Source organism: Indicator indicator, chromosome 35 (assembly GCF_027791375.1).
Source record: "Indicator indicator isolate 239-I01 chromosome 35, UM_Iind_1.1, whole genome shotgun sequence".
Classification (NCBI taxonomy): Eukaryota; Metazoa; Chordata; class Aves; order Piciformes; family Indicatoridae; genus Indicator; species Indicator indicator.
Window position 1 is genome coordinate 5914644 of NC_072044.1, and position 15458 is coordinate 5930101.

Here is a 15458-nt window from a genome sequence, read left to right on the forward strand (position 1 = left end):
AGAAGGAGAATCCAGTCAATTTGCAGAGGTAAAAGCTGTCCAGCTAGCTCTTAACGTAGCTGAACGTGAGAGATGGCCAAAGCTTTATCTCTACACTGACTCGTGGATGGTAGCCAATGCCTTGTGGGGTTGGCTGAAAGACTGGAAGAAGAATGGCTGGCAGAGGAAAGGAAAGCCAATCTGGGCTGCAGATCTGTGGCAAGACATTGCTGCTCGCATTGAGAGAATCCCAGTGAAAGTGAGACACATCGATGCTCACATTCCTAAGAGCAAAGCTACTGAGGAACAACAACACAACCATCAGGCAGATCTAGCTGCAAGAGTTTCCCAGGTGGACACAAACTCTGATCCTGATCCTGATCTTGACTGGAAACACCGAGGTGAGCTGTTCTTAGCTCGGTGGGCCCATGACTCGTCAGGACATCAAGGCAGAGATGCAACCTACCGATGGGCTCGTGACAGATCCATTGACATTTCCATGGATGCTATCACACAAGTCATCCATGACTGTGACATTTGTGCTGCTATTAAGCAGGCAAAGCGGATCAAGCCCTTGTGGTACGGTGACCGATGGTCCAAGTACAAGTATGGTGAAGCCTGGCAGATTGACTACATCACTCTACCTCGTTCTCCATCTGGTAAGCAGTATGTGCTGACTATGGTAGAGGCAAGCACTGGATGGCTGGAAACTTATCCAGTTCCTCATGCAACTGCACGTAACACCATTCTTGGTCTGGAAAGACAAATCCTGTGGAGACACGGAACTCCAGAGAGGATTGAGTCAGACAACGGAACTCATTTCAAGAACAATCTTGTAAAAAACTGGGCCAAAGAGCACGGCATCGAGTGGATATTCCACATTCCCTACTATGCACCAGCTGCAGGGAAGATCGAACGCTACAACGGTTTGCTGAAAACCACTCTCAAAGCCATGGGGGTGGATCTTTGAAAAACTGGGAGAAACATTTAGCACAAGCAACCTGGTTGGTGAATAGTAGAGGTTCAGTGAATCGAGCTGGACCTGCCCAATCAGATTTGTTGCGAAAGGAAGAAGGTGATAGAGTTCCTGTTATCAGAGAAAAGAATCTGTTAGGCAAAACTGTTTGGGTATTTTCTCCTTCAGGAGAGGCCAAACCTGTCCGAGGGGTGGTTTCTGCTGAAGGTCCTGGTCACACCTATTGGGTGATGCAAGAAAATGGTGAAATTCAGTGTATTCCACAAAGAAATCTAACTTTGGCTGAGAGAGGTTAAATTCAGAGTGTTGCGCAGATACAGCATCGCGCCCAAGAGGAGAGTTCATGAGATCTACGGTGCACGAACCCTGAGAGCCCTGAGTCACCTGAGAGTCCCTGTTCCTTCCTTCACTCCATCTGCGAGGAAACAAGCTGTTTGCTGTTTTTCCTGTGATTTGACTCTTTTGAATCATCTACATCTGAAATAGCCGGAATGGACTATGGTCTTTATTCACCTATTGTTGTAGATATTATTTTAGATTAGATAAATGGTAGTAGCAGCCAATGGAATTGTTTAGAAGGGGTGGACTGTGATGGTTTGAAACTGTCTTTTTAATTTTTCCTTGCAAAGTTCAAAACAGAGAAAGTGAAAGAATGTAAATAAGTCACTATTGGGTGTAAGAAAGCAAAATAACGATTGTTCTAAACACTTCCATTGGATAGATAGAAATGTTTAAGAACTATTACCCAAAACAAAGTAGGCATGCTGCACATTCTGCGTTCGGCAGTGGGGGCAGTTGCTGGGCTGTCTGGCTGCTGTTTCTTCTTCTCTTCTGGCTGAAGATAACACGTACTGACCTTGGCAGCTAAGTTAACAACTTTCTGCTTAACTAACTCTGCTTCTCTGTCCAGGGGGGTCTGGGGGGAAGCTCCTGGGAGAGAGAGAGGCCCCTTTGGGAGGGTCCCCTTGGGGGGAAGCAAAGGGAGATCGGTTGTGCTTTTTCTGTTGATTGTATATATTTGTGAATGTTGTGAATTTTGTATATTTCTACATATTCATTGCATTTCATCGTAGATTTTAGACTCTGCTTGTAAATACAGATTTTCATTTGCTTCCAGACTGAGCTAGCCTGGTTATTGTCGGTGGGGGGGGAATTTCAGCTCACACCGACACACACTGTGAGCACTGGTCACACTAGGAGGACACTAAGTACATACTGGGTATTACTGGGAGCAGGGGGAGACACTGGGCAGCACTTGGTGTTACTGGCAGCACCAGGAAGAGAGTTTGGAATACTGGGACACTGGGGTCGCTACTGGGAGCACTGGGAAGGAGACTTGGGAGTTACTGGAAGCACTAAGAGAACTGTGAGGGCACTGGGAGCACTGGGGATGGAATTTGGGATTTCTAGGAGCATTGGCATCGATTGGAAACACTGGACCCAAACTGGGAGCACTGAGGAATTGGGAGGGCGCTGGGAGCACTAGGAACGGAATATGGAGTTACTGGCAGGACTAGGAGAAGACTGGACCCATACTGAGAGCACCGGGACAACCCAGGAAAACAGTGTACTAGGAGCAGACCCCTCCAGACCGCTGCAGACTGACACCCTACCCCAACCCCCTCCCCGCTGCCGCCGCTGTTAGCCAGCCACCACCGCCCCCATTTACCCGCTGCCGTCCCGCGCTGCCGGCGGCTCCACACGGTCCCGAGACCGGGAGCTGGCACAGAAGAACCCCAGAGAAGAGCAGAGGCTGGCACTGGCCTGGCGCAGAACAGAGGAGCCAGGAAACCTGGAGGCTGGGGTGGCGCAGCTCTCGCCATTTTAAAGCGGCCGGCGGCACCTTGGTGAGGCCGGCGCCATTTTGGTGCAGTCGGCGCCATCTTGGTGAGGCCCACACCATTTTGGTGAGGCCCGCACCATCTTGGTGCGGTCGGCGCCATCCTGGTGAGGTCGGCGCCATCTTGGTGCGGTCGCCCCCATCTTGGTGAGGGCAATGCCCGCTTTGTGCGACCGGCGCCATCTTGATGAGGGCAATGCCATCTTGGTGACCCCAGACCCGTTTAGATGCCCCCAGACACCCTTTGTAACCTTCTAAACTCCTTTAGATGCCCCTAGCTCGCCTTTAGATACCGGAGGAGACGTGGCTTCAGACACACCAAAAACCAGAGTGAGTCTTCCCGAAATCCTGCAGGACCCCAAAACCTGGAACCCCACAGAGATCCCCTAAACCTCACTGACACCCTACAACCACCTCGTTCGGGACCCTCCGGAGACCCCCTCCCCCCGCCACGGGATCCCCCAGAAGCCCCCAGACAACTTTAGATGCTCACAAAAGCCCTTTAGACGCCCCCAAGCCCCTTTACCTGCCTCCAAACCCCCTTCAGAGGCCACTAAGACCCCTTAGCAACAGGGGGCAGCAAGCTGTACTTGGCCGTGCCCACAAGGCGGTGGCAGTGAGCATGAGAGTCAGCGGCACTAGGGATGCTGAGTACCTAGCAGCGCCACAGACCAACCGAGACACTGTGGGGACCTGACAGCTTCGAAGTTACGTCAATTGACAGTTACCTTCTGAATAATACCCGCCATTCTATGTCACCCTAATCTGATTTTCCTGCGTGACCTGGTATAGGTGATCCTGCTTTGGCAGGGGGGGTTGGACTAGATGATCTCTCGAGGTCCCTTCCAGCCCCTAACACTCTGTGATTCTGTGACAGACCCCAAAAGCCGCACTGAGACACAGCTCCCCCTCCCCTTCCCCCCGACCAACTCCTTCAGGATCCTTCTGAGACACCCTTCAACCCCCGCTCTGGGAGCTCCCAGGAGACCCTCCAGGGGCCCCCAGACACCTCTATATGCTCCCAGAACCCTTTAGATGCACCCAAATTCACCTTTGATACCCCCAGACCCACCTTAGATGCCATAAGACACCTTTAAGAGGAGTAGCTTGAGATAAAGAGCTGAGATAAAAAGAGTTTACTATAAATGGGATCACACAATGCACAATGACCTCAGCCTATTTGCAGAAAAGTGTAGCAAAATGTAGAAGCAGGAAAAGCCAGAAACCAGTCCCAACCCCCTGACCCACAGCCCAGGAGAAAAGCACCAGAAGCATCAACCAGAACAAGAAGTCTCTCGTGTTCTGATCTGAACTTTAAGCCCCATAACACTGCTTCAGCCCACATTTTGATTTTGAAGCTGGCATGACAGCAGCATAGGATTGAGTACTAGCAGTAGATTCAACACATGACACCCTAATTCTCCTACTTCAGTCTCCATGGTTTCTAATCAGTCCCAAATGAATTCTTGTGGATCTGCCTTGGGTGAGTTTCTGTTCTATCTCTGGCCTGTTTTTCTCAGGGCCTGCCCAGCCAGCCTGGATCTGCCTTAATTTTATCGCTCAGGCTTATGTATCATTAAGCAGAATTCCAGTGAATTTTCCTGTGTAATTCCACTTGGAAGCAGATGTCTGTGGAATACAGAATAGTTTTTGTTAATATTTTCTATGTGAAATACACAAAGATCTTGTACAGAAACCCAGCTTTGTGGATACAAGGTCATTTGAAACCCTAACGCCTTCAATTTCATTGGAAAAACATCAGTCATTAATAAAGACACAAACCAGAAAGAAGTTGGATTCTGCATTGGTATTCATGAGGTAGAAAGCTACAAAGCTTAGCAAAAATTTTTCCAGCCTAATGTGATGGCTGGGAGACTCGTAAGAAACATTACAGTTGGAAAAGACATGCAAGATCATTGTGTTCAACCTTCAACGCAGCAGTGCCTGTAACACTAAACCATGTCCCTCAGTACCACATCTGCAGAGCTTTCAAATTCCTGCAGGGATGGAGACTCCACCACTGCCCTGGGTAGTCTGTTCCACAGCTTAACCAATCTTTCAGTGAAGAAACATTTCCTAGTGCACCTTCCCTGGTGCAACCTGAAGCTGTTTTCTCTTGTCCCATCACTTGTTTCTTGGGAGAAGACTTCTTTCAGGGATTTGTAGAGAGCAATGAGGTCTGCTCTCAGCCTTCTTTTCTTCAGGCCAAACAACCCTAGGTCCCTCAACCACTCATCACAAGACTTCTGCTCTAGACCCTTCCTGCTTTCACCAAAAATCCTGCTGCCAGGAGGTACGAGACAAATCAGGCAATAGGGAAGGGTGGCATGCAGTGGAACAGTGCCTGCTTAAATCACGGGTGCTGTTATCAACTGCATGTCAGGAGTCAAGACTTTGGCCAGGGATGTTAATTCCTCCAATGCTGGGTTTCCATTCTGCTGAGAGTGAACAACTAAATCATGGAATTCACCAACTAAAGGAGTAGATTCAGCTCATTTCTTTGCTGCAGTTACTCTTCATCTTGGGTATTGCTAAGAAAAATCAATCTCAAGGCATCTAACAAGGGTTCCAGGAGGCTTGTGCACATCTCAGAGCTAGTGACAGCTACTCAACTGCTTCTGACTGACAACAACCACTTCCATGTAATTCTTCACAGTTTCCTTTTGTGTTATTTTCAATTACAGTCATTTCAACAGGGCTGCCTACAGTCAGGAACAATGGAAATTGCATGCAGAAACATGTAGGATTTCCAGGAAGAACAAGTGGAGCAGGATCATCCCTTCTATTGGTGTTCGCATCCTTCTGTTGACCCCATCAAATGGCAAACATTCACTTACATGCAGCAGTGCAAGGTTAGGGGTGTGCTCCAGCTGTGCCACGAACTTGCCCTTCATAAAGCATTACACCCTGCAGGGAAAAACAAGCTGCATTTAAGGAAAAGTCTCCAACATTTTCAACCCAGCATTCTCATTTACACCTGGTCCACAGCACTTGAGGGGTTAGCAGGCACACAAATGATGATCCCAGCAGTCCCAAATTACAGTTTTTGGTACCTGTGTCTGAATTAAAATGCTGGTTTAGAGGTAAGCATAAGGATCAAGCATAAACAATATACAAACAATGACAATTAACAGTCCTCGTGGACACTCTTGATTGGAACAGGGGAGTCTGTGATCCAAGGTGCAATTTTCTAGCACTCAGAGGACCTGTGAACAACAAGGTGCTGGGTCACCATACAGCCAGCAGACATTAGGTTATGAGGTGGGTGCTGTTAGTTAGCGCTGTCACCATTGTAGGCATTTGAACCAACACATGGCTGCATCCTTAGGTTCCTGGGCAGTGCCTGCAGGTGACACCATACCCTGTGAACTCTGTCTGGGAGATTGTGGGAGATGGAGGGAGATGGAAGGATCCCAAATGACCACTCTCTAGTCCAGCTCTTACCTGCTCCGCAATGTCTGGTACAATGACAGGATCCAAAACACTACTGTTTTCTGTTTGTTTGGGTTTTTTTATTCAGAAGTATTTTCCTTGAAAGAAGGCATACAAACCCCAACAAGCAGCAAATTGCCAACCCTCCCCTTTGCCCAGGTTTGCTGATGGACTCAAAATAAACCTCCTGTGTCCAGTCTGGGTTTTTCCCGTCATGTAAGCTCCATGACAGCTGTGAGGCAAAAGCAGCCTCATGAGTGATAATAGACCATTGTAGAAAATCCACAGAATTTGGTATGTTTCAAGCTCCCAGAAAAGTCAGTTTAAAGAAAAAGGCTGACGGAAGAACAGCTTCTTTTGTCACTCAGCAAGTATTTATGGTTTGCAGCTTTCAAGAGGCAAACCAAAGATTGTTTCCCATTTCACCCCAAATAAAACCGATGTCACCATAGCACAGAACTCTGTAGCACTGTCAGTCCTTCAGTAATTAAAATGCACCAGCAGTTTTATGTGTACTGAGAAGAAATGTTGAAAAACACTGCGGGGGTCATTTGTGCGGTGAGCAGCTCTGTCAGTCATGGCTCTCTTCTGCAAAACAAAAAGAAAATTACAATGTTAATGAGGTGTGATATAAAGCATAGGTGCAGGTGAGCTTCCAGGTTTGTTTTCAAAAGGGGGTAAAAAAAATCCCAATACCTTAACAGCATAGGGAGGAAGCCCATGTAAAAGGCTGTAAAACATAGCCTGGCTCAGTCTGAGCTCCTGCTTAGGAACCATCAATATTCTGCCTGCTTCTGGCCTTCTGTGGAGATCTCTATGTCCTTATGAAGCAGAATAATGACAACCCCTCTCCTGCTTCTCCCACTGAAGGATGTCACTATCCTCCTAAATAAAGACAATCATGGAATGGTTTTAGTTGGAAGAGACCTTTAAGATCATCAGGTCCAACTCTTAACCCAGCACTGCCAGGTTACAACTAAACCATATCCCTCAGTACCACATCTACAAGGCTTTGAAACCTTTCCATGAATGGAAACTCCATCACTGCCCTGGGCAATTCCCTTTTGGAGAAGAAATTGTTCCTCATGTCCAACCTAAACCTCTGCTGACACAACTTGAGTGTTTCCTCTTGTCATGTTGCTTGTTCCTTAGGAGAAGAGACCAACCCCCACCTGGCTCCAACCTCCTTTCGGAGAGTTGCAGAGAGACAGAAGGTCTCCCCTCAGCCTCCTTTTCTCGAGGATGAACAATCCCAAGTCCCTCAGCTGCTCCTCACCAGCCCTGTTTTCCAGACCCTTCACGAGCTTCATTGCCCTTCTCCAGACCTGCTGCAGCCCCTCAATGTCCTTCTTGGACTGAGGGGCCCAAAACTGATATCCTCACCAGAATCAGCTGTGGGATTAAAACACTCTGCAGCAGGATGGGCCTCAGAGCTCAGCCCCAGCTCCTTTACCTTTATTTTCCACTTTAAAGTCAGATGGCAGGAGATTGTCCTGCCTGTTCCCCAACACAAAGGCCAGGAAGGAGAGGATGAGGGCGTCAAGGATGCCGATGATGCAGAGGATGTAGGCCCAGCGCACGGTGCAGGCACCCAGTGTGTACTTGTCCGTCTTGTCCCCACAAAGGCGCCGAACCTCTGTCGAATCCCAGCCATCAGGGTAGATCAGGCAGCCGATCATCAGCCCGGTAGCTGCAGGGAAAGGGGACAGCAGCCATGGGCTACTGTTGAGCACACGCTGTGTATGGAATGTATGGAGAAGCTTGGCCACAGACGGTGCCCCAGACAGAGGAGATACTGCAGAGCCGCCACCTGGGCTTAAAGGTGCCTGTGGCTGCTCATCGTGGATGTGCTCTGCTCCATTCATGCTGCTGCAGCTGGTAAGGGGCAGGATCATAGAGTCACAGACTAATTAGGGTGGGAAAGGATCTGGAAAGCTCATCCAGTCCAACCTCCTGCAGCCAGCAGGGACATCTGCAACTAGAGCAAGTTGCTATGGCCCCAGCCTGGCCTGGAATGATTCCAGGGATGGGACATTTAAAACCTCTCTGGGCAACTTGGACCAGGGTCTCACCACCCTCAGTATCAGACATTTCTTCCTTCTCCCCAGTATCAATTTCCCTCTTTTAGTTCAAAACATCACCCCTTGTCCTGTCACAACAGGTCCGACTCAAAATCTGTCTCCAGCTTTCTGATCAGCCCCTTAAAACACTGAAAGGCCACGAGAAGGTCTTCCTGGAGCCTTCTCCAGGCTGAACAACCCCAACTCTCTCAGCCTGTCCTCATAGCAGACGGCTTCCAGCCCTCCCAGCATTGCTGTGGCCTCCTCTAGCTGTGTTCCAACAGGTCCCTGTCCCTCCTGTGCTACGGACTCCAGAGCTGGCACCAGCACTGCGGGAGTGGGGGGAGAAGGTTGCAGCAGAGTGCAGCAGAGGGGCAGAATCCCCTCCCTCCACCTGCTGCCCTTGCTGCTGGGGATCAACCCAGCATAGATCTGGCTCTGTCTCTGGCCTGGCAGTACACAGCACCAACTCATGTCCAACTTCTCACTCACCAGCACTCCAAGTTCTTCTCCTCAGCACTGCTCTCAGTCACACAGCTCGCTGCCTTTCCATAAGCTCAGCACACTGCTCCCCATCAAAGACAGGCTGCAGCAGCATCTCTTATCCCCTATGTTGCCCAGGCAACATCTCTCCTGCCTCCACAAACATCCCTGGCTGTGTTACTCCAAATAAAACCAGGATGGTTTAGTCTGTACAAGGTGGAAAACCCCATTATTGCCCTATGCCTCACTGGATTTCAGCTTATGCTTTGCTAAGGTGGAGCTGCCATCAGCAGCAGCTTTGTTGCAGATTAATTCTGCTTGTTCAGCTGTGGTGGTTACAGTCCAGCCCTGAGCCACCAGCTCCTGCTGCAGCTACTTTCAACACCCAACCTTGGCACAACATGACCTCAGTGGCCATGGGGCCATTGGCACGTTGCCCTTGTGGCAACAATTCCAGCACAGGCTGCCAAAAGACCATCTTCTGCCAAGCACCTCCTGTCCCAAAAGCTCAGAAGTGCTTTATCCCCATGTGCTCCGAGCAATTGTGTTTGCTGGACAAGAGTGACAAGGGCTTGGCAGGGACAAGAGCCACGTTCATCTGCAAGGCTTTGGGATGTGATTAATGGAGGCTCTTCACATCCTCTGTTTCTATCTTGGTGCAGAGCACGGAAGTAACTGGTCTTTTATGTGTTTTCATACAGATGTGAGGACCTCCTTGGCTCCTCACACCAGAAGCACCCCCATGGTGGGAGCCTTGATTAAGCAAATATTTGTCCCTGTCCTTCATGGAAATCTGCAGCCTCCTGCAGCAGCAGTAGGCACCCTACCCTGTCCCAGTGCCTCTCCTCTGTCCCTGAGTGCCCAGAAAACTCTTTTGGGTGGTTTCTTCACCCCAAAAGATGACTTTCCCACTGAATTGGGAACAGAAGAGCGGCAAGGCCAGCACACAGCTTCCCAGCTGTGCAGAGACTGTTTCTGTTCATTCAGAAGCAGATAGCTGCTCCTTTCAATCTAATTTACCTTCCCCTGTAGCTACCATAGAGGAGAAGCATGGAGAAATGTGGGAAGTGGGGAAAAAAATAATTTCTGTTGTGAAAATACATCCTGAGCATCAAGCAAAGGCCAGAAAATGGATCCTCTTGTTGCCTGCTCCATTTTTAATACAATTCCCATAAATGCACCTCCATTTTCCAAAAAGTGGCTTGAAAGCCCCTTGTCTAGGGCAGAAAAACTGGGCTGTCGGGGATGATTTGAGCTTATGCATGTGGCTGGAGCCACCTGCACCAGGTTTCTCTCCCCCATCCTGCACAAAAACTGACATAAAAGCCCCAAACATGACAGTAAAGCCTTTTCTTGGTCCAGCTCCCTGGGAGGCTGAGATGCCTCAAGCCTCTTATCTAAATATTCCCTTGAGCTCATTTCTTTGGCTGGGAACTGGAGCAACCTTGATACCAGGACTGTCATCCCGTGGGGTGTCCCTGCCAGGGGGGCACCTGAGAACAGTGAGTGCTGTTACTGGTCCCAGCATGAATGATCCAGGAGCAGTGAAGGGCTGAGTTGGATTTCAGCTGGTGCTGCGAAGGCAGGAGCTCAGTTACAGGGTGTCTCAGGTGTCTGGCTGTGGTGGGGGTGGGATGGTAAAGGCTGGAGATCCACAGAGATGTGGGGGGGAGCAGAAAAGTAGGAAAATGTGGGTGGTGATACCAAATCCTATGGTCAGTCCCCTCCTCCTGTTCCACTTCCCCAGTATGACATTCCCTGAGCTCAGAGAGTCACCAGTTGATGCATGGGGTATTGAAGGCACCAAATAACCCATCAAAGGTTATCACTGGATCCCTCATTAATTCCTGCAGGATTCCAAACAAAACAGGGATCCCATGCTTCAGCCTTGTGGCATCTGGCACTCTCAGACTGATGCTGTGAAGCCACAACCATGCTGCACCATGCAGCAGAGCAGAAGCGATGGGGTTGGGCAATGGCTGGTGGGAAGACCCCACCCAGGTAAGTGGGGCCAGGCTGTCGGTGCGGTTACAGCAGCACAGGGGTCGGGGGAGCATCGCCCACACGCTGCCAGTCTACTGGGGCTCAGCTGCTCTGACAGACTGCACCCACTGCAAATTTAACACTGGTAACCAGTAAAGCAGAGCAAATGGAGAACGGAGGTTATGCTGATGTTCCTTTTCCCACCATGGCAGAGTCGAGATGAGGGGCAGAGAGGGACAAATAGCTCCGGTTGGACCGTCAGCAGCCCCCAACTCCTCAGTCATCACCCCCAGCCTCACTCACCAGCTGCCAGCTGCATCCAGGCACAGACTTTATAGACGGTGGCTGCGTTGCAGAAAAAGAAGAGGCTGAAGCAGAAGATGGAGCCGATGATGAGGAAAGTAGAGATGCCAACGAAAAACATGGCAGTTTTGAAGGCGCTGGACGGGATGGTGCCAAAATCCAGGGGGCTGCCCTTGCAGATGAGCTCCCCGGTGAGCGCATTGCCGATGCAATAGGAGAAGAGACCGAAGTAACCGGCCTGCGGTGTGTCGATACTGTCCCCGATCCAGTAGGGCTGGATGAAGGTTACCACCAACAGGATGGAGAAGCAGAGGGTGAAGAGGGCCCACAGCACCCCCATGGCCCGTGCGTTCCTCACATAGTTCGTGTGGTAGATCCGAGCCGCCTCCTGCGCCGGCAGCAGCTTGGTCATGGCGGGGCCACGGCCACCGCCACCGCTCTCGGGGCAACGCCACTGCCACCTTTCCCGAGGCCACCGGCACAGTCACCGGCACAGTCCCCGGGGCAACCGGCGCTGCCTAGCCCCTCCAGGACGGTCCGGCGGTGGCGGTGCGACCACCCCGGGACACAACGACCCCGTGGAGACAACCAGGCGGGGGAGGACCTGGGAGGAGCCAGCGCAGAACCCGGGAGGAGCCGACGCAGGACCTGGGAGGAGCCGGCAAACCTCCCCCGCCCTAAACCAGAGTGGGCTCCGGAGAAAGAGAGCGGCGCGGCTTGGGATGGGAACCGGGATGAGCCCTGGGACCCAGGAAGCGCCCCTAGGATGTTCTGTGTGCCCCTTAAGTGGACTCTGGAATGAACTCTGGGACCCCAGGAGGAGACCCCGAGATGAGCCCTGGGACTCGGGATGCACCCTTAGGATGTGCCTTGTGTCCCCGCAAGGGGAGCCCGGGGTACACCCTGGGACCCCCAGGATAAGATTCCACAATGAGCCTCGTGCCCCCGGGATTGGGATCCCTGTGTCACGTGGATGTGCCCTGCACTCCCGGGATGCGTGCCCTGTATTTCTAGGAGATACCTCTGGGATGACCCCCATCCCCTGGGCTGCACGCTGTGCCCCAAGGATGAACCCTGAGATGTACTCAGTGCCTGAGAGATGTTCCCAACGGGGTGGTCCAGGATGCCCCCTGCACCCTGCTGAGCACCTTGTGCATCAGTACCCGCGCCCCCCCTCCCCCCCCACGTGCTTTGTGCCCCGGGATGTGCTGTGCACCCCTAGATGTGACTCCCAATGCTGTGCCCCCTACACTTCTCTCTTCTGACCTCCCAAATGGTGTCACCAGGGTTTTTCCCCACTGGAGGAGGGTGCATGTAGATGCCACAGGCCAGCATGACAGTCACCCCTGTGGCTGTCACCGAAGGCCAAGGCTGTCCAGGGGGGTTAATCGTTGCCCAGAGCAGCTGGGCCACCCCTGTGGCCACTGAAGGCCAAGGCTGTCCAGGGGGGTTAATCGTTGCCCAGAGCAGCTGGGCCAAGGCAGGTGGGAATGGCTGTGCCCTTCCCAGGACTGTTTTCCTTTCATCAGCTGCATCCCCCAAGCCCTGAACCACAAAACAAATACCCAACAGGGCAAGGTGTTGTGGTGGCTTGTGGGATGGGGACACCAGTGGGCTCTGGAGCACTGACTGAGGCCGTTGGGTTGCTGGCAGGGGAGTGGGCTCACTTCTGCCACACTTTGGGCCTTCTTGCCTGGATTTCCTGGTGATCGTAACATCTGTGCAATGGAGGGTCTGGGCTGGAGTTGAGCTCCTGCTGTAGCACCAGCTCTTGCTTTGCCCAGGAACCCATCAGCATTGCCCAAAAAAGAGAACACAAGTCCCAACAGCCAGGGTGAAGGAGGCTGGAATTGCCCACCAGGGGAAAGAGAGGAACACTGGTGCTTCACCTTCACTTCAGCCAAAGGAACTGCCAACAGGCAGGTTGGCCTGGCCAGTGCAGGATGGTCACCTGGAGATGTCCCCATGGTGGCACCATCTGGCAGCAAGGGCATGGCTGTTTTCCTGTTCTGGGCATGTTGCCCCAATGCCAGGGGTTGGGGTGTGATAGGCGCAGCCACATCAGTGCATGGAGACTCACTATAAAGCACCTACCTGCCCAGTAGCAAGGGCACAAGCGAGCCCACCATGGCCAAGGTGCTGCTCTCCTGCCTGCTGCTGGCCCTGCTGCTCCTGGCCCCAGCCCTGCCTGCCCCACATGAGCGAGGGCTCATCTTCAACTTGGTAAGAGGGACACTGACCCCAGCCATGCCATGACTGGGAGACACCCTGAGTGCTGCAGTGGAGTTGAAGAGGTCTGCAGTGCTTTGGTCTCTGGTAGAAGCTCTGTGGGGGTGTCCTGGGGGTGTCCTTTATCCCCTGAATGGGATTCAAGTGTGGACAGAGAGAGACCTGTTGTTCATCCCCCACCTCCTGGTGCAGGACATTGGGGAGCTGTGCCTGCAGAGTGCCCAGTGCAAGAGTCGCTGCTGCCACCGGAGCAGTGCCCTGAGCCTGGCTCGTTGTGCGCCGAAGGCAGCTGAGACCCAAGAGTGCTCCCCAAAGGTAGGTGTAGCCCTGCGGGAAGGGGGACAGGGACATTGAGGTGCTGGAGCATGTCCAAAGAAAAGCAACAAAGATCGTGAAGGGCCTTGAACGACTGAGGAAATTAGGGTTGTTTGATCTTCAGAAGAAGGCTGAGGGAAGACCTCATTACCCTCACAACTACCTCAAAGGAGGCTGGAGACAGGTGGGGGTCAGTGTCTTTTCACATGCAGCAAGTGGCAGGACAAGAGGAAATGGCTTCAGAGGAGGGTCGGGTTGGAGATTAGGAAAAATTTCTTCACAGAAAGGATTGTTAAGCACTGGCACAGGCTGCCCAGAAAGGTGGTGGATCTACCATCCCTGGAGGTGTATAAAAGACACAAGGATGTGGTGCTGAGGGACGTGGTTTAGTGGCAATAGCTTAGCAGCAGTGGTGGCACTGCAAGCTCTAGGTGAGCAGTTGGACTTGATGATCTCAAAGGTCTCTTCCAACCTCAATGGTTCTATGTCCCTGGCCTGCACCATGCCTTGACTCCTTACAGAGCTTCTATGGGATCTACTACAAGTGTCCCTGCGAGAGCGGCTTGAGCTGTGACGCTGATAAGACCATCGTTGGCTCCATCACCAACAGTGACTTTGGCGTCTGCAAGGACCCCCAGGAAGGGTTGTGATGAAGGAAGATACCTCAGTAACCCTGGGCTGCCCCTGTGCCCTGCTTTTCCCTCTCCCCAGGGATATCTGGACTTGCCTATGCTGCTTTGGCTGTTGTGGCAGGGTTTGAGTAAAGAGCATCTTCTGAGCTGCAAGCCAGTGTTGTCACTCAAGGTGACCCTCCAGCATGGGATGGGGACAAGGCCAAAAGGTCCTGTAAAAAGCAGCAGCGACATAATGGCTTTACCTGTACATGTGGTAATCACCTAGGCTAGGTCAGATCATGAGAGGAGCTTAGCTTGGGAGTGCAGGAGGACGCAGCAGCCCCAGGATTTGAAGGACCTACTCAGGACCTGATGGATTTAATTTATTTGCTGCTGTGGCTGCTCTCATTGGAAATGTCCCTTAGAAAAGGTTTGTCATCAGAGGAGAGTGGAAAAGCAGACTCAGGGAAGATCTTCTCAATGTTTGTCAAGAGCTAAAGACTTGGGGTGGGGGGTGGGGGGGGGTGGGTCCAGACTCTTCAGTGGTGCCCAGTGACAGGACAGGAGCCATTGGGCACACATTGGAAGCCAGGAGGTTCCATCTGAACAGGAGGAGAAATTTCTTTGGTATGAAGGTGCTGGAGCGCTGGAGCCCTAGAGCAGGCTGCCCAGAGAGGTTGTGGAGTCTCCTTCTCTGAAGAGTTTCCAACCCCCTCTGGCCACTGTGATCCTGGGCAAGCTGCTGTGGGTGCCCTACTTTAGCAGGGAGGTTGGACTAGATGATCTCCAGAGGTCTCTTCCAACCCCACCATGCTGTGATTCTGGGATACCATGAGAGGAGCTGGAAGGTGGGGTTGGAGCTGTGGGTGCTCAGGGTGCTTGGTGGCCATGCCACACAGTGGTGTCTAAGTGACTCTACACTTTGTCCTCAGGGTGGGCAGATGTGGCCAGGAGATGGTGGGTTGTGTGGGAGTCATCCTCAAAAAGGACCTTGTGACCCAAAAGGACCTCGTGCCCCAAAAAGGACCTCATATGGGCAGCAGCTGTATGTGCCATGGATGTCCCACATCCAATACCTCCACCAGCATCCCATGGAGCAAATTGTCTGGCTGCAAGAGCTTTGGGAAATTGGGATGGACTTGGGATGATGCTGGAAAAAGCCCAGACTGGCAGCAAGGAAGCAAATCCCCTTCACTCTGCCCCTGGGACAGGGTGGGCTGTGGGGTTGGGGCTGATGCCCACCT

The 15458-nt window shown here is 51.9% G+C and overlaps 2 protein-coding genes across 2 annotated transcripts; one reads left to right on the plus strand and one right to left on the minus strand.

Annotated features, from left to right (window-relative positions):
* Positions 1–7654: 7654 nt before the first annotated feature.
* Positions 7655–11468, minus strand: LHFPL5 (LHFPL tetraspan subfamily member 5). The gene is made up of 2 exons (XM_054395798.1): positions 11057–11468; positions 7655–7917 (listed from the first exon to the last, which is right to left on the minus strand). Exons 1-2 carry the CDS (start codon positions 11466–11468, stop codon positions 7655–7657), a joined length of 675 nt encoding a protein of 224 aa, XP_054251773.1.
* A 1715-nt stretch (positions 11469–13183) lies between these two features.
* On the plus strand, positions 13184–14250 carry LOC128978052 (colipase-like). Its single transcript, XM_054395799.1, has 3 exons — positions 13184–13279; positions 13478–13600; positions 14122–14250. The coding sequence occupies exons 1-3, from the start codon at positions 13184–13186 to the stop codon at positions 14248–14250; spliced, it is 348 nt and encodes a 115-aa protein (XP_054251774.1).
* Positions 14251–15458: the final 1208 nt, after the last annotated feature.

What these genes read in the sequence shown, in the direction of transcription:
- LHFPL5 (XM_054395798.1), bottom strand. Translation starts at nt 11,468, where the DNA reads ATGACCAAGCTGCTGCCGGCGCAGGAGGCGGCTCGGATCTACCACACG. An exon ending in CTGGATGCAGCTGGCAGCTG is followed by an intron (nt 7,918 to 11,056) that starts GTGAGTGAGGCT and finishes CTTTCCCTGCAG; the next exon opens with CTACCGGGCTGATGATCGGC.
- LOC128978052 (XM_054395799.1), top strand. Translation starts at nt 13,184, where the DNA reads ATGGCCAAGGTGCTGCTCTCCTGCCTGCTGCTGGCCCTGCTGCTCCTG. An exon ending in GAGGGCTCATCTTCAACTTG is followed by an intron (nt 13,280 to 13,477) that starts GTAAGAGGGACA and finishes CTCCTGGTGCAG; the next exon opens with GACATTGGGGAGCTGTGCCT. An exon ending in CCCAAGAGTGCTCCCCAAAG is followed by an intron (nt 13,601 to 14,121) that starts GTAGGTGTAGCC and finishes GACTCCTTACAG; the next exon opens with AGCTTCTATGGGATCTACTA.